Source organism: Natator depressus, chromosome 10, assembly GCF_965152275.1.
Source record: "Natator depressus isolate rNatDep1 chromosome 10, rNatDep2.hap1, whole genome shotgun sequence".
In the NCBI taxonomy this organism is placed as follows: domain Eukaryota; kingdom Metazoa; phylum Chordata; order Testudines; family Cheloniidae; genus Natator; species Natator depressus.
The window spans coordinates 9,866,071-9,892,906 of record NC_134243.1 but is presented as its reverse complement, the minus strand read 5'-3'; the positions used below and the strand labels follow the sequence as shown (position 1 = coordinate 9,892,906).

The following is a 26,836-nucleotide window of genomic DNA, read 5'->3' as shown; positions in this document are numbered from 1 at the left end:
AAAAGAACTTTCTGCCATAGGTATGTGCATGAAAGTTGGATGGCAGATGCAGTGAAAGGAATTAAATTACAAATAGATCGGTTTTTAACTTCTGCATATTTTTCTTTGTGACCAGAAGCTCCTCCTTTAAACCCAGCCCTGTGTTTGAATGATTAAATCCTCAGGTGGGGATTGTCCGCATCTTTGTCTGATATGCAGTGTCCCAAGCAACAAACTACGCTGGATAGCTGTGAGTTGCAGCATAGGGAATTGTAAAGGTTCTGACAATGCCGGTTGTGCAGATGGACTCTACCTTGTCCCTCTCTGTTGAGGTGTTCTGGCTTGATGAGCAGGAAGCAGCGCTGGGGACCGTGGCCAGCTTTAGAAATGCTTAAGCCATGCCTTGGCTTGTTTAATCAAACAGTGGCTTCAGTTCTATGTGTAGCTTTACATTAGATTTTTTTTTTATACTACGAGCCTTTTTTATTTAATTGAATTATCTTGGGTTTCTTAATCCTGCTGCTAATAAACTGGAGTTGGGCATTAAGAACCAGTCTGTAAAACAGATGTGACCAGCTTTGTAGATTTGCCATTATAATGCAGCATATTGATCTTTTGCTTTGTGAATGTTAGTGAACATGCAGCAACAATCTTTCTTTATTGGCATCCAGGCCGTGAGCCATCTCCCATCCCCTCCTCCCCACCCCCCCGTTTTTTCTTCTATAGTTGTTGTTTCCTTCAATTTCAGTGACCCTCTGACCTAAATGCTCATTTATATGCCATGGTTTAAAGGTCTGCGTGTGGTAAGACTGTTTGGGCCCAATACCAGTTGTGTGACTTTTTTTGTTTGAGTTAAAAAAAAAAAATTGTTTTAAAGCTGCTATATCTCTAGCATACACTACTGCTGTACTGTGTAAAATGCAGGGGAACCAGCTGAAGAGGGTTGTGCTGTAGGAAATCTGTTTACAAGATTGTCTAGTGTGAGATTTCCTGAGCTACTAGGGATGAGAAGCACACTTCCTTGTACATACAAGATCTTAAACTATTCGCATAGCCTCATGCTGACCAAAATGTAGCTGTGACTTTACAGGGAAGAGTTCCCCCTTTATACATAGCTGTCTAGTGACTGTATCTGGTTAGGTCAAAAGTCATTCTCTTCAGTAGGTGGGTTATATTCAGGATAATACATACCTCTGTGTGTGTGTGTGTGTGTGTTCATATGCATCTGGCACCACTAGTAGTGGCAAACATCTAGCCATGATGGTGTTTTTCCATTAAAATTCTGTTTTTTCGGGGTGTTGTAATGTGGCTGTAAACATCTGCTGTGGGGTGAATAGACTTGGGCAGGAGCACCATTTTTAATTTAAATTTTTTAAAAAGATTTGAATATTTAAGTTAAAAAGATGACAAATACAAATCCTCTTTATGGGTGCTATTTCATTTTAACTGCACTGTATGAGACCTTTCAGAATGAATGGCTGGATGTTTCCTTACAGCTATGGAACTATAGACTTTACGCACCATTATAGCTCATGAGCTAGAGCCTAAGAGGCCAATTGTGCTGAATCGACTCCCCAGCTTCCAAAGTGGCACATCACAAGGAGAATGACATCTAAGAAACAACCCTTTTAAAATCTGTTTTCAGAGTATTAATTTAGATCTATGTAAGTATAAATTTTGTGTGTGTAAATGGTCCATGACTGTTCCCTTCTGTTAAGAGTGTAAATGGTACTTTATATAGATATATTAGTAAATTCCAACTGAAGACACTAATTCTAGGAGAATATCCCTATTTTAGTACAGAGTGGGGAGGGGCCTGCAGAGGTGTAGCTTGAGCCCACTGATTCATTCCTCTTGTGGGGCACGAGGGCCAGTTTAGGACTCTGCTCTCCCTCTGAGATGAGTCTCACTTCAGGCACAATACTGAGAAACTCTGTAGCAGCAGCACAAGCTGTTCTATTGGCAGGGAAGTCCCGAAATGGCACTAATAAGAATTAGAGAATGAAAGTGATTCAAGCCGTCTCCCAGCCATGGTTTGAGAAAACCAGGCCCCAAGATCCTTACAGATTCTCGTCCTGCCCTGTACATAATGGAAACACCTCCCCATAAATTGGAAATTAATTAGGCTGGCAGAAGGGTGAGGTTTATCTGCATCATGTTCAGTTTTCCCAACTGCTTTGAATTACCAAAAGGTTTAGAATTGGGATCTCCCGAGAATTCTGGGGGGGAATGGAAGTTCCCCCCCATCTGGTCACTTTAGTATCTTGTGTGGTATAGGATATTACCTCCCAAAAGACAATGACTTAGGATACTAGGCTAATCAGTCAGTGTGATGTGTGTGGCATATTTTTTCTACCATCTCTTCTTTCTCTTTGATTCCCACTCCCCAAACATCTGCATTTGATTCTCTGCACAAAACCTGCAGTCAAGAAGGAAACATGCTCTTGACAAGCTTGAGTGCTGCTTTGTGGCTGTCTGCTATGGTATTTGGAGGTTGTGCAACCTGTCTCATTCTTGATGATGCTCCTACCTCCCACTGGCCTGAGGGTTAGGGTCTCCTAGATAAAATGTATCTAATAAACATATGCATGCAACTAGAATTCCTCTTTTCTCTCTCCTGAGTGTCAAATTCATTCCTAGCATAATTCTGCTGAGGTTATTGAACTTGCCTTAGGATGAATTTTGACTTATTTTGGCCTTTTCAAGGTTACTCATTGCATTAGGGAGCCAGAAAGAAGCTGCTTCTGTGCGGTCTCCCTCTAAAGTAATATATTTCATTGCATTTCTGTGAGGACCCAGAATACAAGCTTCTCCTAGGTTTCTACTGGTATCAGGATCTGGTGGTTGATTTTCTTGGGAGGGTCATTTGGGCTGAAGGTTGTTCAAAAGGGAGTAGCCATGGTGCTGTGAACACTGAAAGAAACCACAGCTTTTTTTTTCCCCAAGGGAGAAAAGCCACTGTGAAATCCAAATTTGACCCTCTGTATATTATGGCTCTTGCTTCATATCCTCTCCAGACATGGCCTAAAGGCTACAGCAAAGGCCCCTGGGAGTCAGCATCCTGGGTTTAGTGTGGGCTTCAACTGCTTACTCTTATGACCTAAGATAAGTCATGTGACTTCTTGCATTCCATTTGGCTTCACTGAAAACTGTCAAAAGCAGAACCATCATTAAAAACCAGATGCAGTGTCAGGATAATTTCTAGCGGATTGGCTGGAAGAAAAGGATTTAGATCAAGTAGAACAGTGGTTTACAACCTTTTTTCATTTGCGGACCCCTACAAAATTTTGAACGGCGGTGTGGACCTCTTTGGAAATCTTAGACATCGTTTGCAGACCCCAGGTTAAAAAACACTGAAGTAGAAAAATGCAAATCCCCTTCCCCATCTCTGCCTCACTGCTAAAAATCTGGTGTAAAACATCCTGTGTTGCACTGACTTAAGTGCTACACTTTTGAAGCGGACAGGCTGCTGACATACACAACTGGGTCCAACAGTGAAGGCGTTAGCGTAAACTTGAGCACCCTTTTTCTGTTGATTTCCCCCAAATGTTCCTGCAGTCACGGAACCAGGGTAGTATTAGTTTTGAAGAGACTTTTTCTTATGAAAAATAAGAGCAGGAAAAAATGTGAAAGTGTACTTGAAAACACTACAGAATGGCAAAGCTGTACTACTTTTTGATTCCTGATGTAGAGTGCTCTTTATCCTGATGAGACTGGAGTTCTCCAGACTGCCAGGAAATGCGAACTTAAGAGAGTATGTGTAACTAATATCTGCAGTTTCCAGAGTGGTGTTAAGAGCTGTTTCAGAAGGATCAGGAAATTGCATTACACATGCAGAAAGAAAACCAGATCTTTAATTAATCTCAACAGTAACTATAAGAAACACCAAATAACCAGTAAGAAGGAAGTAAAATCTGTTCAAATTTTGAAGATCTAATAGAAAACTGTTAAATCTCTAACCAAGACTGTGAGAGTTTATTCCTGCTTGTTTTTTAGGGGGGTGGGTGATATGTGTAACAGAGAGTAGGCCCCAGAATATCTCAATGGGTTGATATGGACAGAACCTTGATCCTGTCCCTTTATACACAGGTATGTAGAGGAGAGCCTTGCACCCTCTGCATTGCAGTCTGGCACTTAGCTACATCCCACCCATACTATTCTCTCAACTATGTTTGCATTTTGGCTTCTAGTCCTGCCAGACAAGACATCTCCTGCCATAACTCTTTATAGAGTACTTTTTGATATAGAAAGTATTTTTCATGAGCTGTTTATTAATCAGTGTTTTAAAAAGCAGGTTGTATCTCTAAAGTGGAAAAGCTAGGTCTAGGGCATTGGATGTGAATTTCAGCTTCTCTCCTGGTTATGTTGAAAGTGAAACACTTAGTCTGCAACTACAGAGTATGGGGAAACTCGGAAAAGTGGTGGGGGAATGCAACATCCAAGGATGGGACCTGCGTTTTTGTGTCAAATGGGATCCGGTATTTTTTATAAGGAGCCATACTTTTTTAAAAGTAATTTGAGATCTGAATGTGATTTCTAATGTATCAAAACATTAATATTTTAAAGCTATAACAAAGTTTTAAATTTCTACTATTTTTTCATTTATTTTACCTGTTCTGTTATCTATTATCTTAAATTGATGTATGTGGTTGAGGAGTATTGCTTCTCCTCTTAGCATTTGTTTCTATAACCAGAAATAAAATTATATATTAAAGAGAAGGTGCCCTGAAATTGCTTACTCCCTTTGAGTGGCTAAAGGATACGCTCTTACTGCCTGCATAGCACTGTGATGAGTTAGAAGATTTCCTCAGCAGCCTGTGGTGTGGATTTCACCATTTTCTTGGTATACACTTGCTTTTAGGCCCAGTTTGTAATCAGTTGTGGTGTGGCTGACTCTAAACAGGATCTGTCTCTACGTGATTAATGTACAGTTAGTAACTGTGGCAGATAGGTGTTTCACTGCTAGCAGAGGCCTAGGCTGGCACGTTTGTCGTCTTTGTAACAGTTATTTTTCAGTGTGGTCGGAATCACCTAACCATGTCTATGGAACCAGAGAGGTTGACTGCGCCTGCCTTCCTTCCAGCTCTCCCTGCTGTAGGATATCCCAGAGGGCTTTGTTGCTCTGTGCTGCTGGTGCTATTTTGTGCGCCTGTCTTCTGGGCCCTCTGTCTCATGCTATAAATAGGTAGTGTGCATTTGGGGATGACAGAACCTAAATATTTCTCTCTCTCCATCCGCACCCTTGAATTGTGTGCAGAACATTAGGTATATGTTTGTACATCTTCAGGGTTCAGAAAAATCCTAGCTATCAATTCAGCTCTGGTATTTGGAAGGTACTTTTGGGAAACAGTAGCTCACTATCATATTGTTGGTAATAAATAACCTGTCTCTTTTCTGCATCAGGATGGATAATCAGGATTAGCCCATCATCCCTCAAACTGGCTGTAGACTCAGGATCAAGTTTTCACTTATCCATCGGGATCTTCATCAGTTCTGTGCTAAACCATTTCAACTGCTGCTGTAAATGATGAGACAGCATATTGTGAAGCTTAGAAGTTATACGTGGGCTGAAAACATTTCCAGGTCCTCCCATTTTTAAGGCTAGATAGTTCTTATGCCTATTCTTCCCTTTGACACCTTATGTCAACTGCACCATCCCTACTCTAATTGCTCATTTTGGTTAACCAGGTCACTGGCTTTCACTTTCAGAATTTAATGTGAATGCCCATGAAGACCTCAGTGGACCTAAAGATGGATTCTCCCTGCCTAGTAGCCATGGTCTGGCTGGGTTTTTCATGTGTTAGAAATCCTGCCCAGATCAGCAAAAAATACTTAGCAGACAAAGTCTGTAGAGAGTTAGATCTGGGCACCTCCTTTAGCATCATCTTTTTTAAATACAGCATTGGACTCCTATTTTTAAAATATATTGGACAAGCTCCCCCCTATATTACATTTGGAAAAAGCTGAACCTTTTGTCTCTAGGCCCTCTGTTTTCTGTGTGTCTGATTTATGCTCTACGATGACTGCGATAGCTACAGCAATGGAAATTTCTTGTTCCAAGAGCAGCATGAGCTGGCACATAGATGGCTAATGGAAACTGTTATTGATTAAGCTCTTTATGGAACTTTATACCAATGAATGGCTCAAGGCATTCAACTCCCAAAGGTAAAAGAACCAGCAAACTTTGCACGGTAATATCCCTTCCTGCTGAAAGACTCATGGTAATAAGTGCTGCTATAAAAGCTACAGGCTTTTTAGCAGTCAGAAAGGACGTTACTAGGCAGGAAACGTTAATGTCTCTTAACTTGTTGGAACCTATGAAGACAGCCTGCTGGGTAGCTATTTGTATCTTGGCCTTTTCAAAATATGTTATTTTCAAATGGGTCCCAGGGAAGGCGAAGAGCTTCTGCCAGTGTCACGTTTTCCAAAAATGAAAATGTAAAATCTCTGCTCCACAGACACACTTCTACAGCTTGCTCAGGCACAGGGCTGTGACGGTCTTTGTGAGAACCTGCCTTGGTCCTCTACGCGGTGGAGAGTGCCTCGCCGCCGTGCTTTGGCTTTGACTGTGAACGCAGTGGCGGCCTGAGCTGCTAAAAGTTGAGAGTTGTGAGGAGGTCAATTCTCTTCAGCTGTACCTCCTTCCCCCCGCAGCGTGGCTGCTCACCTGCTACCCCTCTACCACCTCCATGGGCAGCTGCCCTTTTAAGATCCTGCAGCTAGTGGTTCTTCCCAACGTTGCTTTGGGCGAAGGGTCTCGGTAAGTGCTTCGGTGGCTGCTGTGGCAGGCCCGCTGGTGCGTAAGTGATGCCTCTGCCCGCGGACCCCACGCCGGTCCACCAAGGGCGGGGGCGCTACGGGGCCGGGCGTTAACGATTATTCTTTTAATTAAAGCTCGTCATGGAACGAAACCTTCAGGAAAAGCTGGGTAACCCCTACAGCCCCCCGGCCCTGGCAGGGGTTAAGTGGGGGCTGGGCCCCAAAGGAGGGCCCCTGTTCATCCTGGGGCGCCTAGCAACCTGAGGAGGCGCTACTGCGCGGGGGACTACTTCTCTTACCTCGCCTGCCCTCCGCGCGGCGGAAGGATACTGTGATGTTGCGCAGCCTGTGCGGAATGATCCATCAGAGCGCGACGATCACCACGGGGGGGGGAACTGTTCGTGCGGCGGCAGCTGCCGGAACTGTTCGTGCGGCGGCAGCCGCGTTCCCCACGAGCCCCCCTCTGGCACGGACGCGCCTGCCGGAAGCTGTCGGGGAGGGGGCGGAGCCAGTGTGGCTCCTTCCTCCGCTGCCCTGGAGCCCGATGGTGCCCATTGCCTAGCTTCGGCGCGGCGGCGGGATGTTCACGCCGGGGGCGGAAAACTTCCTGCGGCAGGCCAGGTGGGGCGGGGGAGCCGGCTTAACCAGACCCTCGCTCCGCCAGAGACGCGGCCCTGTGTGGGGCTGGTGGCGGGGGAAGAGGCTCAAGTCAGCCGGACGCCTGGGTTCCCGGGGTTGCGTGCCCCGCGTGGGGAGAGGGGCAGCCGGACGCCTGGGTTCCTCGGGTTGCGTGTAGCAGGACACCTGGGTTCCGTGGAGAGCGGGGCGGTAGGACGCCTGGGTTCCTTGGGTTGCGTTCGCCGCACGGGGAGAGAGGCACCAGGACACCTGGGTTCCTTGGGTTGCGTGCCCCGCGTGGGGAGAGGGGCAGCCGGACGCCTGGGTTGCGTGCCCCGCGTGAGAGGGGTTGCCTGTCCCTGGATAGGTGCCTGGCTCTGCTCAGGGCAGTGATCGCTGTGGGCGGGCAGGCGGGGTTGTGTCTCGGTTGGTGAATTAAGCAACGCAGTTCCCGAGGCTGTGAGTGTTCCCTGCGCTTTGTGCTCCCACAGCGAGGGCTTCTCAGACACTGACCTCTGCAAACCCAGTGGGCAGGGGAGTGGTATTCTCCCCATGTCCTAGGCAGGAAGGCTGAGGCAGGGGTGTGAAGTGACTTGTCCAACTCTATCACCGCTAGAAGGAGACATTTCAGACAGGTGGCTACCTCTTGGAACTGGTCTCCACTTCCCCATTGCTGACCATAGGCAATGGGAGCGGGTGCAGCTGAACGGTAACTGGAAACAATTCCAGGTTCAGCCTTCTCAGAAGCCCTCCTGAAACCTTGCTCCCAAGGATGCAACTAAAATACTGTGCTTTCAGAGGACTGCTGGGATACCAGTAGGATGATGTGTTCAGAGGAGAGTTGCAGACATCCTTGGGTCTCCCAAGCTTTGGCTTTGTTTTCATGCTGGCAAACGAAGGGATGAATGGCTTGTTTTGAGGAGATATTAAAGCTTTTTCCCACTTAAATTGCCAGTTTAGCAGCCATAGCTTTGAAGTGGTAGTAGCTGTTTATTTCCTTTCTTTAAAGACACTTGTCATTTGAGAAAAGGCTTAGAAATTGGCTTCTTGAACTTGGAAAGCAAATAGAAACTGCATAGCACAAAAATAAAGGGGAAATGGTTTTAAAGGAACAAACATTTCAGACAGTTCAAGTAACAGAAATAGGTTTGATACCAGCATTTTGTCTTTGAGGTTAACAGAGCAGTGGAATGTGGACTTCTGTGTAGGGGAAGGTATTGCCTCAGCACTCCCTTTCTCCTGTTTTCGTTTCTGTATGTTTCAGACCATGAAATTTTACTGGTTTAGGGTTTCCTAATTCCTGTGTTGCGCTTCTTCACTAGGGAGATCCAGGATGAAGAACTGCGGAGATTTAGTTCCCGAATCACAAGCCTTCTCCAGAATCATGACTTGGGAAATGATACCATTGACTGTTTACAGAGACTTTTCCTGATTGTTTCAGCCACAAAATATGGCCGGAAGTGAGTGAGAGGACATGTTAAGCCTTGTTATGTAGTCGCTGTAACAGGGTATTGTCAAGAATCTGTTTCAGCATTCTGTAGATCAGTACTACTACAGATCTGCCCTACTTCCTTTTTGGATTGCATTTGCAGTGACCAAAATAGTTAATAGATTTTTTGTATTTTAATGTATCTACCAATATGTTACTGTTCCCAGGGGTGAGTGCTATGCTCTTTTAAATCGATTACTCTCTATTATTATATAACATCTATATTTCTGCATCTTAATCATGAACAGTAAATCTTGTGAATGTGGAATCTGTGTGTGTGTGTATGTTTTAATTTTTGTCTTCTGTTTCTATAACAAAATATTTTCTTAGCTTGCTATTCAGTGTACTAATCCCAGCAGCTATGATTCTCTTAGAATATAAAATGTTGAAATTGAAGCTTGTGTTTCTCCAGTACACAGGAGATGCAACGCATTTTGTTCTTGACAGAACAGAAATAAAGGCTGGGTGACTGCAAAAAATTCCCTTTGCTGAAAACGCTGTGCTAGTTTCAGATGTTGAAATCCAGTCCGCTCTCTGTCCCCTTGCAAACTAGGGACCCTGTCCAGCTCCTCTTAAAGTTAGTGGGGAAAAAATCCCTCTGACTTCATTAAGATTTGGATCAGGCCTTATTAAAGGAGTGAAATTCAGAGATGTTCAGACTGAAGAGGTTGAGTAATATGAGATTACTTAGGACCAGCCTCAAAGAAGGCATCATATCAAGACTTTCAGATAGGAATATAAGTAAACATTCTTATCCTCTTGTTTTCTTTCAGTGATGCCTGAACGACTGGTTTTTGTTGGTTGATTTTTTTTTTTTTAATTTTTTTTTTTTTGTAGGTTGGATGGCAAATTTGTAGAGCTGTTGCAGACAGTGCTGTGTTTGCCCAAGTGTCCTGAGCAGGTTCAGGCTCTGTGTGCTGCCATTTTGAGAGAGATGTCACCCAGCAATTATCTGATCCTATCCTGCGATGAAATCCAGGATGCAAAGCTCTTGAGTATAGTGTCCTCCATCCTCTTGGCTCAGGTAGATGGACTGTGCTGTCAGGAATCTTGTCTAGACTTCATCACCCCTTCACTTAACTCAAGGGGAGTAAAATTTACTTACATGTGTTTAAATAAGAACAGAAGGAACTTCATGTAAATTAAGGACAGTTTATGCTTTGTTTGAAATCAAATGGCAAAGTTTTCTGTGTATTCAAGATTTGATAATGAGCTATTTAAAAATCAAGGTGTGTGTAGCATGAGGGGATGAGAGCAGTGGGCTCTGTGACCCGGGGAGCAGGAAGGAACCTTTCAGTGCAAGCTCCTGTAATAGAGTTCAATCTATTGCTGCTCATGCCTACAAAGGAAAGGATTGAAAAGTGAATTTATTGTGGCTTCTCGCCTCTTTGTGGTGCTGGTTTTTCATAACATGTAGAGATCTGCTTGGCCTAATTTTAAAGCCTGATCCAAGCACAGCTGATCCCAGCGCAACCTTAGAGTGTTGAGTTGTTGTCAGAATTGAACTAACCTGAACCTACACTTCCCCTGCAACCTGTGTAAGTGCTGCCACTGCGTCATCCTTGGGACTTGGCTTGTTGGTGGCTCCCCAAGCCATCCATCTCTTCTGCCCATGGTGGTGAGGGGTGGTCAGTAGCAGTTGCATGACATGCTCCTGCTGGCCATCCCCACCTTGCTGCGCTCTGTGCGCTGCAGAGTGAGAGGTGCTGCAACTCCTTGGCCCGCTCGTTCTGCAGTGTGCACAGAGCGCAGCAAGGTTTTGGTGGCTTGCAGTAACAGGCTAATCCCACGGGCAGGTGGCGGTGGTCAGAGATGACCCAAGCCCAGGGGGGAGGGGAGGGTTGTTTTCACTTGTAATCCGGTTCGGGTTGTCTTGTAAGGCTCTAACGTACCTTTACTAGGGAAAGTAACTTATTTATAAAGCACCCCTTCTTCCCCAGAAAGCAGTTGCATAGTTAAAATGTAATAATTCCAAAATCTAAAACCTTTCACCTTTGGCTTTTCGTCTGTGTATTTACCCTTGAATTAGAAACAGAACCATGATACGGTTTTTGCTCTGTTTTGATGTTGCTGAGGCGTTAATTTGGCAGATTTAAAGCTGCTACTGCAACTCATTACAGCAGGTGGCGCTAATGAGCAATGTCCCACTTGATGTAATGAAAGCGGGAACTATTCAGCAGAGCCCCTACAAAAGGGCCCTCCTGTCATTGGTTCTTGGCTGTCAGCGTCTTGTCTTCCTCTAACTGCAAGGAAATGAGGTGGAAGCGAGTCACTCATTCCATTTGCCTACCTGTCATTGCAGCTGTCAGTCCCGCATACTTTGCCTGAGACTTACAGCTTTCCAGAGCTTGTAGCCTTACTGTTGCCTCCGAAAGAGGCAGCTGCAGCAACTTTCTTCCTTGGCTTCTCTGCCTCTTGCTCTTCTGTTTGTTGGGAGAGTAGACTGGCAGGTGTGATTTTAGACATTGGACATTTCTAACAGGTGAAGGGCAGATCCTCTAAGTGGCATGTAAACTTGTTAAAAACTGGAGATCTGCCATTGATTCATTTATGCTTCTCACTAGAAAGCAGGCAGGGCTCCTGGAGCTGCATGTCAGCAGCATGATAACATGGTTCCTTCAGTTCCCTTTGTGTCACAGCTTTGTAACCCAGGAGGAATGGCGTGTCCTCTTACCCTTTTCCTTTACTGTAGGTATCCCTAAATCATAAGCCTACTCTTTAATGTGTTTCTTTGGTCCATCTGTGTGGGGAGGGGGGGAGGGTTCCCCAGTGCAGCTCCCTCGCCTCCAGAAGGTTGTGTAGCTCACCACCGAATCGTTTACTTTTTCCTGAGTAGGACACACATCTGGTAACTAGTGGATGCCACAGGTTGATGTTGATTTACATCCTTCAGATCAAGAGGATGAGGCAGACAGCTGGGGAGACTGTCAGAGACTCTGAATACTTGAATGGGTTTTACTTTCTGCTGGCATGATGGCTTTGGAGGAGGAAGAGAACCATTTGATATCACTAGGGCAGCCTCTCAGAAGGTTTGGTATCTGCCTGTCATCCCAAAGGAGGGGTAATCTTTGTGGGAGACCCATCTCCCCTGACAATTCAGTCTAATTATGTATCTTAAACCACAGCAACCACTTCCAAACAGAGAGTGTTTTATTCTCCTTATAGGTACCGGCTAACTAGACATGTTGGAACACGTTTCATCAATCTGACTCAAAGCCACAAGCCTTACATTTAACAATCATATTGGCAAATTCACCACTAGGGATTATATGGAGTTGTTCACTCTCTTGTTTGCCTCTCCATCCACGCTGGATGAATGTAGCATTGTATTTGGGGGGTGTCCGCTAGAGCCACTTTTGGCAAATAAATTCAACTTTCAATTGTGGCTGTCCCCAAACTTGTTGCTTCATCCAATGTTTTCTCCATTGGGAACTGTGGCTTCAGCTTGTAGAAGAGATCTGTGGACTATGGTAAAATAGATGCACTCAGCACCAGAGCAGAGATGCCTTCATGTAAGCGTTTGTAAGGCTGAGATCATTAAAAGCTCAGTTGTAAATGGTCAGCTTCTTTTAATCTTTGCTTCATTTTAAGGGAAATAAAAAGGCTCAGGTGTTAGCAGTGGGGCAGCGTGTTATAAAAGTCCTGGAAGGGCGACTGCCTGAGGGTCAGAGTTCACGGCACTTTCTTCCTCTACTCTCCAAGATCATCAGTCTATCGCCAGCAAACCTAACTGAAGGTAAATGCAGGATGGTCCTAGAGAGAATGCCAAAGGGTCCCACAGAGATGGAACAGATCTGTCATACAGCATGGTGATAAAGAAGGGTCTTTGAAGGCTTAGACCAAGAATATGACTTGGGATACTTGCAAATTGCCATTCTAAATGGCACCTATATCCCAGGGAAAGTGAAACTCTGATCCATTGAGGAGAGGTACCTTATTTGTTCAATGCCCTCAAGTGTGCTAGGCACCTCACAGGACAGATAGACATTGGCTCCTTAGGGCAGAGAGATCCTTGCTATATGTATGTGCCTAGCACTGGGGCCTCTGAGTGTGATTGCGATATAAATATGTACCCTGAGGAGCTTGGGGTGGAGGCGGAAAAGCTTACGTGGCTCCACAGTTTGTGTGTCTCTATTCAGTGAGTACAGAAGAACAGCCAGTTCACTTTTCATAGGTTTCTTGCCAGAAGTGAGATTTGGAGTGGCAGAGAATTTGAAAGGTGGGGGTGGTGAAATTTCAGGGGGAGGTGATGGCCCAATGAATAGGCTTTGGGAGACCACTCCGGTCATGGGGGGGCCCGATTGGAAAAAAGTGCAGAAATACTCTTATGAAAAGGAGATGCTGCACTGTGCTGAGATGAGGTTCAGGAGTTTGCTCAGAGATTCACACTCCTTGGACAGAGGCGGGGAGGCTTGAAGGAGGATGCTGGAATGGAATATTTGCCTTTGCCTAGGATTCAGCACCACTTCCCCGGGCTTCTGCTACGTTCAATAGGATAAAACTGTATAGGGGATATACATTTTCATGCTATAGGGCTCAGACTAATCACAACTCCCTGATTAGGGAAAAAACATCCCCCACAGACAGGTTATTCCATATTGTCCACTACATCTCACCTTCTGATACTATCCATCTGATAGCTGCTGTTGGAGACTGGATTTGGGAATAGATGTACCATTGGGCTAATCTATATTACAAATCCCAGGTGTCTGCTCACTTTCTGACTTCAGTCTGAAGAACTGTGCAGATCATTGATGAGATTAAATGTAGTATTGAACAGGAGTGGGGGGGGAAAGGCCGAGGGTGGGAATGGTATACGGAACTGTGAATGGAATACAAAAGATACTGGTCTCTGAGCAGGTGTAAAAGTAGAAGAACTGGGGGGGGCGTGAAAATCACCTACAGAGTTTGACTGAGGGAATCCCTTTGCTCTGAGAGTTGCTAAGAGCTGGACTATAGTTCTGCTGGCAGCCTTGGGCTAGGTTTAAAGTGTACCAGTTTGGGAGCAGTTTTTAGTGACTAGTGTGCTGCAGAGGCCCCTTGCTGTGATGAGTCTAAACCTTACCTGCATTGCTTTCCATCTGTAGATCAGACCAATCTGGTCAATAAAAGGATGGTGGACTGGCTGAGATATGCAAGTGTTCAGCAAGGAGTTGCACTGCCCTCTGGAGGCTTCTTCTCCAATCCCAGGGCAAGGCAGGTGAGTGATGAATTCCAGAGACTCTCACAAAGGATCTGGATCATGTCATGTCACCGCCCCACCCTTTAAAGCTCCTGAGCACAGATCATTTTTAGGAAAGGTGGTCTAGAAATGCTGCTGTTCTTAGCCAGGTGGACAACCAGTGGGTGCAGCAGTCAGGCACCTTGGGGATCAGAGTTTGGATTTCAAACTCCTAGGCTAATGGGAGTACAGAGACCGAAGGTTTAGCCCCAGGGAGAGGTGGAAGAGAGCATCTTGCAGATTTTGGTGATCACACGGATATGTGTTGAGGGCCATTTATCTTGAAATGGAAGGTTGCTGAAGGTGACTTTTGAGGGAGATGGGAAATAAAAGGATTTTGAGGGCCCCTCCCATGGAAAAAGACCTGCACCTTCCGAGCCTGGGCATCTGGTTGTTATGGAGGCTTTCTGTATGTCTATATGTATGTATGTAAGTAACTTCTACATACATGTAAACATACAAACATGTTCAATGACTCAGTTCATGTGTTTGGTGAACTCCACTTCCCCTCTCCCCAACAATCTCTACCTCAGGAAGTCCCACCACTTCACCCAGTTTATCTTCTACCTCCCAGCCTGGCCCTATCACAGAGGTGGATGGTGCAGTCGCCACAGACTTCTTCACAGTGCTCTCAGTTGGTCAGTATTACACAGAGGACCAGTGGCTCAACATGCAGGCCTTTTCCATGCTGCGCAAGTGGCTGCTGTGCTATGGGAGTGAGGGGGCAAACAGACCTAATTCAGGTACTGGCTTGGTGGGTTGGGTGATGTATTACATCCCAAGTGGGAGGTGTTTCCTGATCTAGTCCTGAAAGGGCATCTGGTGGCTTCACCATGAAACCACCATTTGGCTCAGTATGTTTGGCACTAGCTCCCCAGTTGTTGCCTGAGTTGGTTCAACAGAGGGTTGTGGGTTGGAATTGAGGGGCATTGGCAATGCATGGAGGTCCCTGAATTCAATAGCAGGGGATGCCAAGGCTACGACTGTTGTGAAGGAAATGTCACAGCGAGCCTGCTGAATGACCATGGTCTGACATACCAGAATGAACCATTTACGTGGGCCCTCAGGTTTCTGGAAAAATCCCTCCAGGCTTCACAGAAAAAGAAATAGCATCCCCTTAGGTGCTGTTGTAATATTCCCACACTCCAACAGAATGTTCCCCTTGGACTGGAATCAGATACGACTTTCCCTCTGTGACATACCAGGATACAATCCAGACCAATGAGTAGCTGTGTCACCCTGCCCTGCAACCTTGGGTGTCCTTTATAATGCCTTGCTGCTGTAGCCTCCAGCCTGGACTGCTCCCAAACAGCCTCCAGCATGTAAAACACTCCCAGCTGTGTCAGTGTGTGTGTGTGCTGCAGTCAACCAGCCACACCTTGGCTCTGACTACCTTTGGTTATGCTGCAGGGTGACCCCAACACACCCCCAGTCCCAGATCTTTCCCCAGAAATGTATATCCTCTCCTGGGCAGTACAAATATGTTAAGTCCATTATTCCTTTAAGGGAGTAATATGCACATAACTTGTTACCCCAAATGGAGTTATCCTGACACTTCAGTTTGAACTCACTGGATTAGATAAAACAGTAAAACAAGTTTAAACAGGGGCATTTCGGACTTTTATGCCTCATTACTGGTACTCACTTAAAATCTCTCTCTTTGTAGTTGTTAAACTTCCTTTGTTTTTCCTCTCTGCTTGCTGACTCTGCTTACTGTTTAAATGCAAATTAAGGAAAGCACATATTCCTTCCTTTGCGTAGGACAGACCTGACTTCTGGCTGGGCAGGGCGGTGGGGTTCGGAATATGTGCTGATAACATCATTGAGGGGAGTCTGATAACTTCACAAACAACGTTGCCAGACATATTTTCCCAGGACAATACTGACCAGCAAATTATGAGTTTTCAGACGATCGCTTACAGGCATGCTTTGTACAAAGATGATTACCATAGTGTGTAGGGTGTGAATACAGGGGTGTATTCCATTGTACCTTGTCTTCCCCCATGGTGAGCTGGGCAGTTTGTAGAGCCTCGTTCATACGTGAAACTCTCTAACAGTACCATGCAGTGTGTGATCTGCGATGATCTCTTCTCTGCAGATGACAAATCAGAGGTAGATGGGTCTATCATGTCCATGGTCTCTGCTACCTCCACCTCCAGTCGCCTGCTTCCCCCAAAGGAGCGTCTAAGAGAGAAGGCTTTTGAATACTGCCAGCGTCTTATCGAACAAAGCAACCGGCGTGAGTTGTGGTCTGAATATGTAGGACTCTCGTCAGAGTCCCTCAGTGTCATTCTTAACAATCATCTCGATCAGTCTCCTGCTGGGTCGAGGGCACAGTCTCCCCACAGTTCTGAGACTAGGCCCAAGAATCTATTCAAGCCACCTGCTAGACCATGGCTCTGCTCTGGCTTTGAGTCACTAACTGACTCCCTAGTGTCTGGGGAAGCGGACGAAGGGGTCTGAGCTGAGTCTCCCTAGAGGGATTAGCTGAGGATGGGAGAAGTTGCTTGCTAGCTCTCAAACATCACCTGGTTCTAGTGCCAGACTCTATGTTCTATCTCCTGCTGTTGATTTGGGTTTTGGAAACTGTAGACACTGGGGTGTGGATTCTCTTGACTGTAACTGCTCAGAACTACGTGAGTTAGGAGGGTCCATGGCTCTTCCCCTCCATCCTTAATTCTGGGCTGTCTTGTAGAGGGCTGCTGTGTGCTCAATAAGGATGCACTGAGAGGGCTCAGTTCATCACAGTGGTAAAGGCTGAAGGGAGAGCTTCCACTGATCTAATAATGGACTTGACAGCATTAAGCCATTCCCAGTAGAGCCCATGCCAATACCAGCAGTATTGCCCAGCGTGGACTAGGGGACTGAGTGTGATTTGTTTATCTGTTAGGGGCCCTGAAGAAACCAGATGGGGACCTGCAAAAAGCCGTAAGTACAAAGAGGCGGGGGGAGGGTTGTGGTGGTGGAGTTGTTTGCACAGTTCTGATCTTGCTGTACTTCCTTGTGCAGTGTCTCACTGAGGCTGTCACTATCATGGACATTATCTGCAGGCAGGACTCCAGCTATGTGTACCGGACACTCTCCTGCCTGAAGATCTTGCACGGCAGAATCAGTGGGGACCCTGCTTATGCCAGGGCACTGCTGCCCATTGCTCAGTTCTTCCTGAACCACAGTAAGCTGACCGTGCACACATGCTCTCCTCTGACAGGGATTGCTGGGGGTTGGGATGTTGCTTCTGTCGCGCTCTCTTCCCCCAGCCGCCATAAGCTTTGGGAGTCTCTGCGGTACCGGTGTGCTCACTCAGGCCTCTGTCTGAGTGGCAGGATTGGATCACTAGGCACTGAAATACTCTTCCTCTCCAAGGCTTCCTACTACTGCTCTAGCTTTGACCATGTGCTAGGCTAGTGTATCTAACACTGTACTGTCTCAGCAGTGCTGAACCTGCTTTCTTTCTCTCTGCCTCCCCAGCAGCAAGTGCTGCTTGAATGGCTTTGAATATGCTCTTAGCTGGGCAGCCCAGTGCTGGAGATCCAGGAGTTGCACTGCTGCCCTCTCCTATTGCTCTTGGTCTTGATGTTACAAAAGCCGCTCTGTAAAATCTCCAGCCCTTGAAGGGTGGCTGCTGGGTGGGCCGAGTTCCTGAGTGGGCCTTCCTTCCCAGGTGAGACAGCAGCGGTGGATTCGGAGGCAGTTTACAAGCACTTGTTCACCAGGATTCCTGCTCAGCTCTTCCACAGCCCAATGATGGCCTTTGAGTTTATCCAGTTCTGCAGGGACAACATCCAGTTCTTCACAGAGAACATCAGCATCTTCAGACGGAGCTTCCCAAACCTCTTCAAGGTATGGGGGCTGGGGCTGGTTCAAGCACTGCTCTTCACGCACTTCATGTGTCCTTGGAATGAAAGCTCCTAATGCTCAAGGGGGTGGCTGTACAACAGTCGTGCCCAAACTTTTCCTGTTGCACTCCCCCTTACCAGTAATGGAATCTGTCTGCGCCCCCTCTCTGTGGCTGCACAGTTGGCTCAGCAGAGGAGCTGGGGATCGGGGAGGGGCCGGGACTAGAGGTGGAGCTGGCCTGGGGGCGAAACAGGGGGTGGGGTGGAGTGGAGCTGCAGCTGGGGTGGAGTGGGGCTGGGGCAAGAGCTGAGCTGGGGTGTGGAGTGGAGCTGCAGCTTGGGCCAGAGCTGAGCTAGGAGTGGAGTGACTCCTGGGGGAGTTCTGCCTCACTGTGTATGCGCAGAATTCATGGCCCCCGCAGATTTCTTTTTTTCCCCGCAGAAAAATTACTTCTGATGGGGAAGCTGCAAGAGCAGTGTAGGCAGGTTAATTTGGGCGCTCAGAGTAGCTGGTAGAGACGTAAATCACCACCAGGGCAGGGCAGGGCAGTCATGCCTGTGAGAGAGAGACAGACACGCTGTCCCTCTTGCTCACTATTGCGACATGCTCGGCATGGAGGGGCAGGGCTTTGGGATGTTTCTGATGAGGTAAGTGTGGGGCAGGCTCTGTCCCTCAGGCAAAGGAGCATGTAGCAGCTTGCCTGCTTAATGAATTGTTCCCATTGTTCTTAGTGAATTCCCCTCAAGATTATAAAACAGGCATAAAAATTTTAAGGCTCCTTTATGTTGCCAGAGTGGTGTAAAGGAGCATTATTATAAAGAACAGTATGACCTTATTAAAATGCTTATGGTGCTTTAGTGCTTAGAACTGGTCTAAATTTTTGGACTGAAAAAATTTCCTATCAAAATGTGCTCCATGAACTGTTTGCTACTGACCTTTCTGGAGATGGTCAGTAGCCAATATACATTGTGAGTTTGAGTCCCCAGCCCTCACTTGCTCTTCAGTTGCCTATGATGTAACACTGAGCATATGGCTGCATATATTTGTTGACTAATAACTAGAAGTGAAGGGTCAATACTAGCTACATTACTATTAGACAAAGGGGGTTTGGGGATTTCCTCCAGTGCTTCCCATTGCCATTCTCCATCCATTGTACTATAGTTTAAATAAATTACCAAAATAATTGAAACTAGCATGATTATATTAATTATTTTAACAAATAAAACATGGAGAATTTTGCTGAATTTTAAAATATTTGTGTGCAGAATTTTTAATTTTTTGGCGCAGAACTCCCCCCAGGAGTATGGAGTGGAGCTGCAGCTTGGGCCAGAGCTGAGCCGGGGTGGAGCAGGGGCTGGAGCGGAGCTGTGGCTGGGTAATGCTCCGGCCGGGCCCCGCTGTGTGCTATCCCGAACATTTCTCCACGCACCCATGGGGAGGGCACGTCCCACAGTTTGGGGCTCATTGCCATACATGTATCACTGACAGGCTGAGGTGTGGAAGGACTCACGAGCAGAGTTTAAAGTATGTTTGTGGTGGGGGATTAGTTCTGGATATGTTTACATGGTTCGTCAGGGCATGAAAGGCTGTGAGTAGCATCTGTGATCCGGAAGCGTCTGGGTATGTAATACAGCAGTTGGGGGTGGGCAAGGGAGTAAGGACTTGGCAACCAAACTGTAGCAGAAAGGGTGTCAATGGGCTCTATCCCAGGGAAATGACTTCTTGTGGGATGGAGCATTTCCTAGTTTGTCCACAGCACCCTTTAATTCCTTCACTGGAGTCTGACAACACCCCAGGCAGCAGGGCCTGGTTGGGGCAGGCGTTAATTCTCCTGCATTAAGGCTAAGGGACTCAAAATTGCTAGTTCTGAGATCCACCCCAGTGCAGGTGGCTGCTGGGAGCTCCTGTGGCATCCTTGCAAACCCCCTTTGTGGAGGTTGTGAGGTCAATCCAGTTCTGTGCTGGGCCAGCCTGAGTGCCTTTAGAAGCAAATTCTCCATGCGGTGAAACTTGCTGTGTTGGTTTGTGAGAGACTTGGATCATCCGCTTCTAAATGTTTCACTCTGGCTGTGGGGTCTCAGAGCTGAACTGCCCTGGCACTCCACAGTTCTGTGCATTTTGTTCCTCTCCCTTTGCCCCTGTAACATGCTTTTGCCTTCTCTGAGGTGGGAGAATCCAGCCCAGTTAGGGGGGAAGAGAAGCAGACCTACTGCTAGCTGCTTGTGAAAGTCTCTGCCTGTTTTTCCCTGCAGCTCCTAGCATGGAATAGCCCAACCTTGATTTCTGAGTTCATGGACCTTCTGCCACCTCTGCTTGGTGCAGACACAGCCATCGAGATCTTTCACTTGCTGCTTGACCTGCCATGTTTGGCGGCTGCTCTGGACATCCAGCTGAGGTGATATCACCTTCCCCTCCTCTCACTTTTTAGCAGGGCGTTGACATTGGGCAGTGTCCTGACCCACTCTTTGACCCAGAACTAACTGCTTGAAATGCCTGCCCCACACCCAAAGAACACCCAGGACTGCATCAGTTCAGAGCAGCAGCTACCGTAGCTGGATTTTTATGGGGCTGTGAAAGCACCTGACCAATAATGTTTGTAGTTCTGCTGCATGTGCAAAGATAGGGACAGTCAGGTCTCATGCTTCTGAGCAGAAGGCTGACTGTTGTTAGGGGTCAGGAAGGAATTTCCCTCCCTTCCCCCACGTCCACCTCTGAGCAATTGGTAGATGTCCATCCCTCTGGAGCACATGGTATTGGCCACTGGCAAAGAGAGGATGCCAGAATTGGTGGTCTCGGTTAGCCAGTCTTACATTTAGGCTCGGAAGGATTCAATTTTTAATGGTAAATGTTGATTTCATCATACGTACAAACTGGTGAAAAAAATATTTCCATCGATGACTATCAAAATTTACATATAGGCAAGGTCAGAAAAATGCCGCTTGATTAGAGTTTGATTTAAGGATATTTACTGTGTATATTTTGTGTTTTGACAGTTATAAAGCGTTAACTTTTTGAGCCTCCAACATGTCATTCAGTAATTATTATCTGACACCCACCCCGATAATTTCCTGCAACTGTGAAAATTTGAATGGATAAAAAATAAAAACAAAACAAAAACAAAAAAACCTTAAAACTAAACATTGATATCCATGTCAATTATTAGAAAATAAAAATTCTGCCAGGCCTGCTTATGTCCGGCCCTGTTGCCCTTGTTAGCTTCTCGGGCAGACATGAAGTTCAGATTCTCTCCTGGGAGGGTCATGTGAGAGTGGAAGGGAAGACGAGCGTGACTGGCTTCTGCAGAGAGGGAGCTGGGGCTCGCTACTCCACACATGCCCTGGGGATCCGCGGAGTGTAGAAGCACTTCCGGGAAGGCTTAGCATGGAGACTCGCACTGGAGCTGTCCGCTGGCAGAGGGGACTCTGGTCATTATGGAGCACTGGGTTTGCTGGGCCTGGAGTCGCCCTTTTGGACATTGCCAGGGTATTCTGCTTATCCAGCTGGAGAGAGTGCTGGGAGAGTAGCCTCATGCCTAGCTCCTGAGGGAGGGTGCAGTCTGCCTGAGCTCCCGTCTGTCACCCAGCATTTCTTATACGCAGATTCCTGCTTTTTAACCCTGTTGCTGTTCTTGTTCTGAAGGCCCGAGAACCATTTCACTGTAGGAAACTATTTGAAAGAAACCTGAAACTTTCTGGGGGGTTGATCAGCTATTGGGGCCCTTCAGCCTTGACATTCCTCTAACTGCAACCTAGCCAATTTGCTGCTGTGTTCCCATTACTTCAGTTTGTGTTGTGTGTGTCCGTTACTAGATCTGCCTCTGCTCCCATCTCTGAGAGAGCCACCTGGGATCCTGCTGCAAAGCCAGCCAGCTGCCTGGAGGCCTTCCGCCACCCGCTCTACAGAAGCACCTTTCAGTATCTCCTCCGCATTGAGACCGCCCCCAGAGACCCCCCTGAGCGGTACGAGGCTGCAGCCAGTGTCGGGTTCAGCTGCATGGGGATGCTGTGACTCCCCATCCCACAGCTGCCTGAGGGCTGTGGGGTCCAGGAGGAGGAAGCAGCACTGCAGGCAGGGTTCTGTGCAGAGGAAGAGCTGGGGTTGCTGTGCAAGACTCGTGTGTCCGCTCCCAGGCTGGCTCCTGAGTACAGTCACAGCTGGAATGTGGCACACGTCTCCCTCTCCTCTTCAGTTTTGCAAGGTGTTCAAAAGCTGAACGACTTTGGGAGGAAAAGGGCGGGGCTGGGAAGCCGGGATTCTTCAGGGAAGCTGCTTTGATGGTGATATTGGTGTCTGTTGTTAACAGGTTGGCTCCTCTTCGCCAGCTGCTGGGGTCCATGGCCAACTGTCCACGGGTTGTGCAGTGTGCAGACACCATCCCTGTCTTACTGCGGCTCTACTTCGGTGTGGTGGCAGAGGTAGGGCTCCCTGCAGACAGCTAACTGGGGAGTTTCCATCCTGTGTGTCGCTGTCTCTGATGTTCCCTTTGTCATGGGAAGAATATCCATGGGAACCAAAGGGTTAAACTCCCTCTGGCTTGGGTTCTGGCTCACTCCGGGACGGTGCCCTCTTCCCTTTGCTCTGGGCTTTAATGGGGGGTGAAAATACCCAGGACCCTGAGTGGGTGTATGAATCTATAAAGGGAATTCCTGGGATTGTGGGGGGTGTTTCTCTAGGGAGTGAACCTCTAGGAACAGGCGGTGACTGGGCAGGCCCTTTTCATGGAAAAGGGCCCTTACTGCAGTAGCTCAGCATTATTTGAAATCCTTGCCGGGCTGCTACCAGCAGCAGCTGCTGACCAGTGAGGCCTCTCCAAGTGTGGGCAGCAGGAGGACAAGTGCAAGGCTCCTGCCCAGCACCCTCTGTCACTCAGATCAGGCTGCCAGGCTCCTCCACGAATCCCCTCTGGGTTTGGCTGGAGTGGCTGGGGGCTGTGGTGGTGCTGAAGGAAATGCTTCTCCATCTCCAGTTTGCAGATGGCCCCCTGATAAACCAGCTGGTGTTGGTGCTGCTGGAGAGGAGCGAGCAGCTCTACGAGATCCCGGCGTTTAAGGCTGATGTCCATAGGTGAGTATGGGCACCTCTGAGAAGGGAAGAGAATGGATAGAATTGCCAGGAGGAGGATTACACAGCACACCGCCCCGGTCCGGCTTTCCAAAGGTAGCCGGGGACCAGCCTTGGCATAATCCCTGCATGGCCTCTCTTCGGAGGGCACAGTGACATGGTGCCCTGCGATTGGCACGCTTGGAGTGAAATCAACAGCTTCCTCTCTTTGGTCAAGAAAACCATGTGGGTCACAGGCACATGGACACCAGAGTATTGGGGCTGAGCCCTCTGGACAAACAGCTGCAGGGACTGGAGCCACTGGGCATTGCGGTCAGGGCTTTGGTGTCATGCACACCCTGATCACAGCACATCTGCAGCCACTGTCCCGCACTGAGGCATTTGTTTGCCATTCGCACATGGGCACTCACTGGTAGTCACTGTGCAGACTCCTGTCTGGGGGCAGGCTCCTCCCTTACTAGTGGGCCATTGGGGTTGCCTAATCTGGTGAGCAGCCTGCTCTGATCTCTGTGGGTGCCAGGCAGTTGGTTCCTGAGCTATTGCCCTCTCCCTTCTTCCTGGCAGAGTGCTGAGCTCCCAGCTGGTGCGTCTGTGTAAGCTGCACCCCTCCCTGGTAGTGGAACTGTCCAAGGAGCTTCTGGAGTTTTCAGGAACCGTCAGCAACATCCAGAACAAAGAGGATATCTTCACCTACGTGGTAAGGAGGAGCCTGCCTGCCTCTGATACCCTACCTGTGGCCCCCTCTGCAGGCTACCAGAGGACTCTCTTCACAAACTTCCTCTTGTCTTCTCTACCTCTGGTGCAAACTAATCTCATCTGTCACTTCCTTAGACTGTTCTCCAAGGGGTCTGTATACCTCTCTGCCTGTCTTGCTGCAGGTCTGGGCTATTGGAGAGTACATGTCTGTGTCATACGACAAAAGGTGCACCGTGGAGCAGATCAACAAGTTCTTTGAAGCCCTGGAGGCCATGCTGTTTGAAATCACGCAACTCCGGCCCTCGGCCAGCATCCCCAAGTACTCGCCCCGTCTCATCACGGTTCTCATGACAACGCTGACCAAACTGGCATCGCGCAGCCAAGATTTGATCCCCAGGTGTGAAACCGGGCAGCAGGTCAGGGTTGAGTGTGCAGTTCAGCCAGGTTCCCAAGCAAATGTTTGTTGCTGTATTCCTGTTGGCTAAATAGCCTTAATGAAAAACCCGGGAATTGAAACAAGACAAACTGTGAAAGCAATAGAAAAGTGTGTTTGGGGGAGCCCAAATTGCAGCCAGGCAACCAGTTTGTGCATGTTTCTGGATAGTGTTTAGAGAGACTTGTGTACTGTAGGCAGTGTGTAATCCCAGCCACTCCCAGTAGGAGGCACTGAAGGGAGTGAGGGGGTAGTGTTACCATTGAGGAAGCTCACCGCTTTACCCGGCAGGTGTTGGTGATGGAGGGGATGTGGTTGGGCTGGAGGGTGCTTTCACCTCTAGGCTCTATCTAGGAAGTGATTTAAGAGTGGTGGTTTTGAGGCAGGAGCTTTATGAATCTAGAGCTGTTCTCTTGAAGCTCCTGCTGGCTCAAGGCTGTGTCCTTCCCTCTTGCAGGATGTCCCTGTTCCTGTCCAAGATGAGAGCGTTTGTTCAGAGCCCTGCCATGGCCTCAGTGTACAGTGAGGAAGACAGTGAGGAGATCCTGACCCGCGCTGCTGAGCTGATGAACCTGTTGAAAATGCCCAGTGTGGCTCAGTTTGTGCTGACGCCATCAGCAGAGGTTGCCAGCCCACGGTTTCACCGAGACACTAACGTGTCCCTGCCTCTCGCCATGAAGACGGCTAGCCGGCTTTTAGAAAGGGGGACTGGCTTCGTGCCAGGGTGAGGTGATGGCATTTCTGAGTGTCCACTGCATAGCTCTGACTGACGAGACCTGGCTGCCTCTGTGCTGTATTTTGACTAACCTGCTGCTACTGACTCTGCTTAACGGAATACGGGGAAGGAGGAGGGATGAGGCTCTGCTCCAAGCTGCACCTTCCTGGAAATGGGCAATAAATGGCGGAAAAGAGGAATAACCAGAGCTGACGGTTTCTGTCTTCGAGCCTGACCATGTGGTTTGTTTCTTTCCTCTCATGGGTGGCTGTTCTGCCCTCGGCCCCTGCAGCAGGAAGTGTTTCCACTGACTCCCCTCGGTGTTCCTGCCATGGGACTCGGGTCCTGGCCCGCCCGGGGAGACCAGTGACATCACCCCCATGAGGCAGGAGCAGCACGCACCCCAAACAGACAACCCGGTGCTACAGGGGAAGGGCGCTAGCTAGTGTATGTGAATTGGGGTTTTCCAAGAAAGCTTAGCCAAAGGCCCAGCCTGCCTGAGGGGCATCTGCTGGAGGGGCCCAGCCTGCTTCCCTTTGCAGCTCATGGCAGCAGCCAAAGGAGCTCTGGGCTGGAAGGTACTGAAAATCCAGGGGGCCGTCTCCAAAGCAAGTCCCTTGCGGGGCACTTTGCCCTGTCCTACCAGTCAGCTGTTACTTGTCGCCTTTTCCTTCTCCGTTGCTCTGACTGCATTGTGCCTCCTCCTGCTGCTCCCCCACCAGCTCTGCTCTCTCTGCCTGTAACAGGTGCTTAGAGCAGGAAGCCAAGTCCTGTAGCCAGGAAATGGCAGGAAGTGTAGGCAACCTGTGGGAATGATTTAGGTAAGCAAGGGCCTGCCCCTGCTCTCTCTTTGTTCTAAAGTTCAGTTGAACCTGGCAAGGCCCAAACAGGCTCCAAACCACGGCCACCAGAATGGAGCTTAGGGAGGTTTTATTGGATCCAGTTTATTTTTCACACCGCGAACAACTCCTTGAACATAGCAGCCCTGTCACAGGTGGGCCCTGGTCTTTGTTCCATGTCTGCACTAAACTATATACATTGTAGAGATGTACAGTATTAACAAGAGAGGGGAGTGGTCATGCCCCTTTCTGCTGCTGGCAGAGAGCATGTGCCCTCTAGGGGCCTCTCTTTGCACGCAGGCAATAGGAATATTTAGCACTAACTATAATATTAGTGAAAGACAATTGGGGGCTGATTGCTTGGTGCTTCCCATCCAGTTATGGAGGCTGGTCACTTCTCCTGTGGGGTGAATTATGCTATTCTCCTTATGGGTTGGGGGGCTGCAAAGCTGGAGAGCAGTATGTTGGCTTGCTTTGGTACTGCTGAATCAAGCCGTAGCTGGGCCTGCTTTGTCATGCTGCAAACTCAGGCTCTTGCTCCTTGGGCTGGGACAAGTGTGGCTGTAGGGGGGATATACCATGATCTCCTGGAGGCTCAAGGGCAGTTCTTGTGCCTGTCTCTGAAGTCCTCAGCTGGCAGGGGCATGGAGTGGGATGGGGGGGGGGATCCCAGGGCTCAATGGAGGAAGGTCAAGCTAATGTTAACAGTTCTTTTGACTGTTAATAAGGCAGCCAGAGCCTTGAGCTGCCTTCGTGTGGTTACCTGCTTCTGTTACAATTAAAGGGTATCTCCAGTCGCTGCTGTGCAGGTGGCCTAGCCCAGCTGTTCTGAGTATGCCACAGCACAGAAGCCAGGCACTAGCCTTGAGTGGTTATTTCTGTCAGCCTGGAGAGCTTGCAATGTGGGTTTAGATGCCTTGTCCATGAGGCTGCACAGAACCCTGCGGTGTGGTGGGTGGGCTAATGCTGCACTTCCACCTTACAGTGACTAGTTTGAGGTTTTTCCACTGACTTCAAAGTGCAGGAGTAAGAGGGGAGGGTTTTCTCCCTCTGCGCTTGCTAAACCCCACACACAGCTCATCTACACTAGCCCAGAAGAATATACTTGCAATTAAACCAGTTCCCCCCAGGGTAGAGCAGGCACACTGTTGGCAGGAGAGAGCTGAGTGCTGTGTGTGCACTCTTGGGA

At 48.1% G+C, this 26,836-nt stretch overlaps 1 protein-coding gene across 2 annotated transcripts; it reads left to right on the top strand.

Annotated features, from left to right (window-relative positions):
• Window positions 1-7,217: 7,217 nt before the first annotated feature.
• On the top strand, window positions 7,218-25,033 carry AP5Z1 (adaptor related protein complex 5 subunit zeta 1). 2 transcript variants are annotated; one of them, XM_074965163.1, is made up of 17 exons: window positions 7,218-7,359; window positions 8,679-8,816; window positions 9,683-9,869; window positions 12,437-12,581; window positions 13,933-14,045; window positions 14,641-14,809; window positions 16,165-16,305; window positions 16,957-16,994; window positions 17,076-17,238; window positions 17,728-17,906; window positions 20,156-20,298; window positions 21,713-21,862; window positions 22,207-22,318; window positions 22,870-22,967; window positions 23,529-23,661; window positions 23,843-24,057; window positions 24,551-25,033. In XM_074965163.1, the coding sequence occupies exons 1-17, from the start codon at window positions 7,319-7,321 to the stop codon at window positions 24,819-24,821; spliced, it is 2,436 nt and encodes an 811-aa protein (XP_074821264.1). In that variant the 5' UTR covers window positions 7,218-7,318; the 3' UTR covers window positions 24,822-25,033. The 2 variants fall into 2 exon arrangements, with proteins under 2 accessions (XP_074821264.1, XP_074821266.1); XM_074965165.1 differs by lacking the exons at window positions 7,218-7,359; window positions 9,683-9,869; window positions 12,437-12,581.
• The last annotated feature ends 1,803 nt before the right edge of the window (window positions 25,034-26,836 follow it).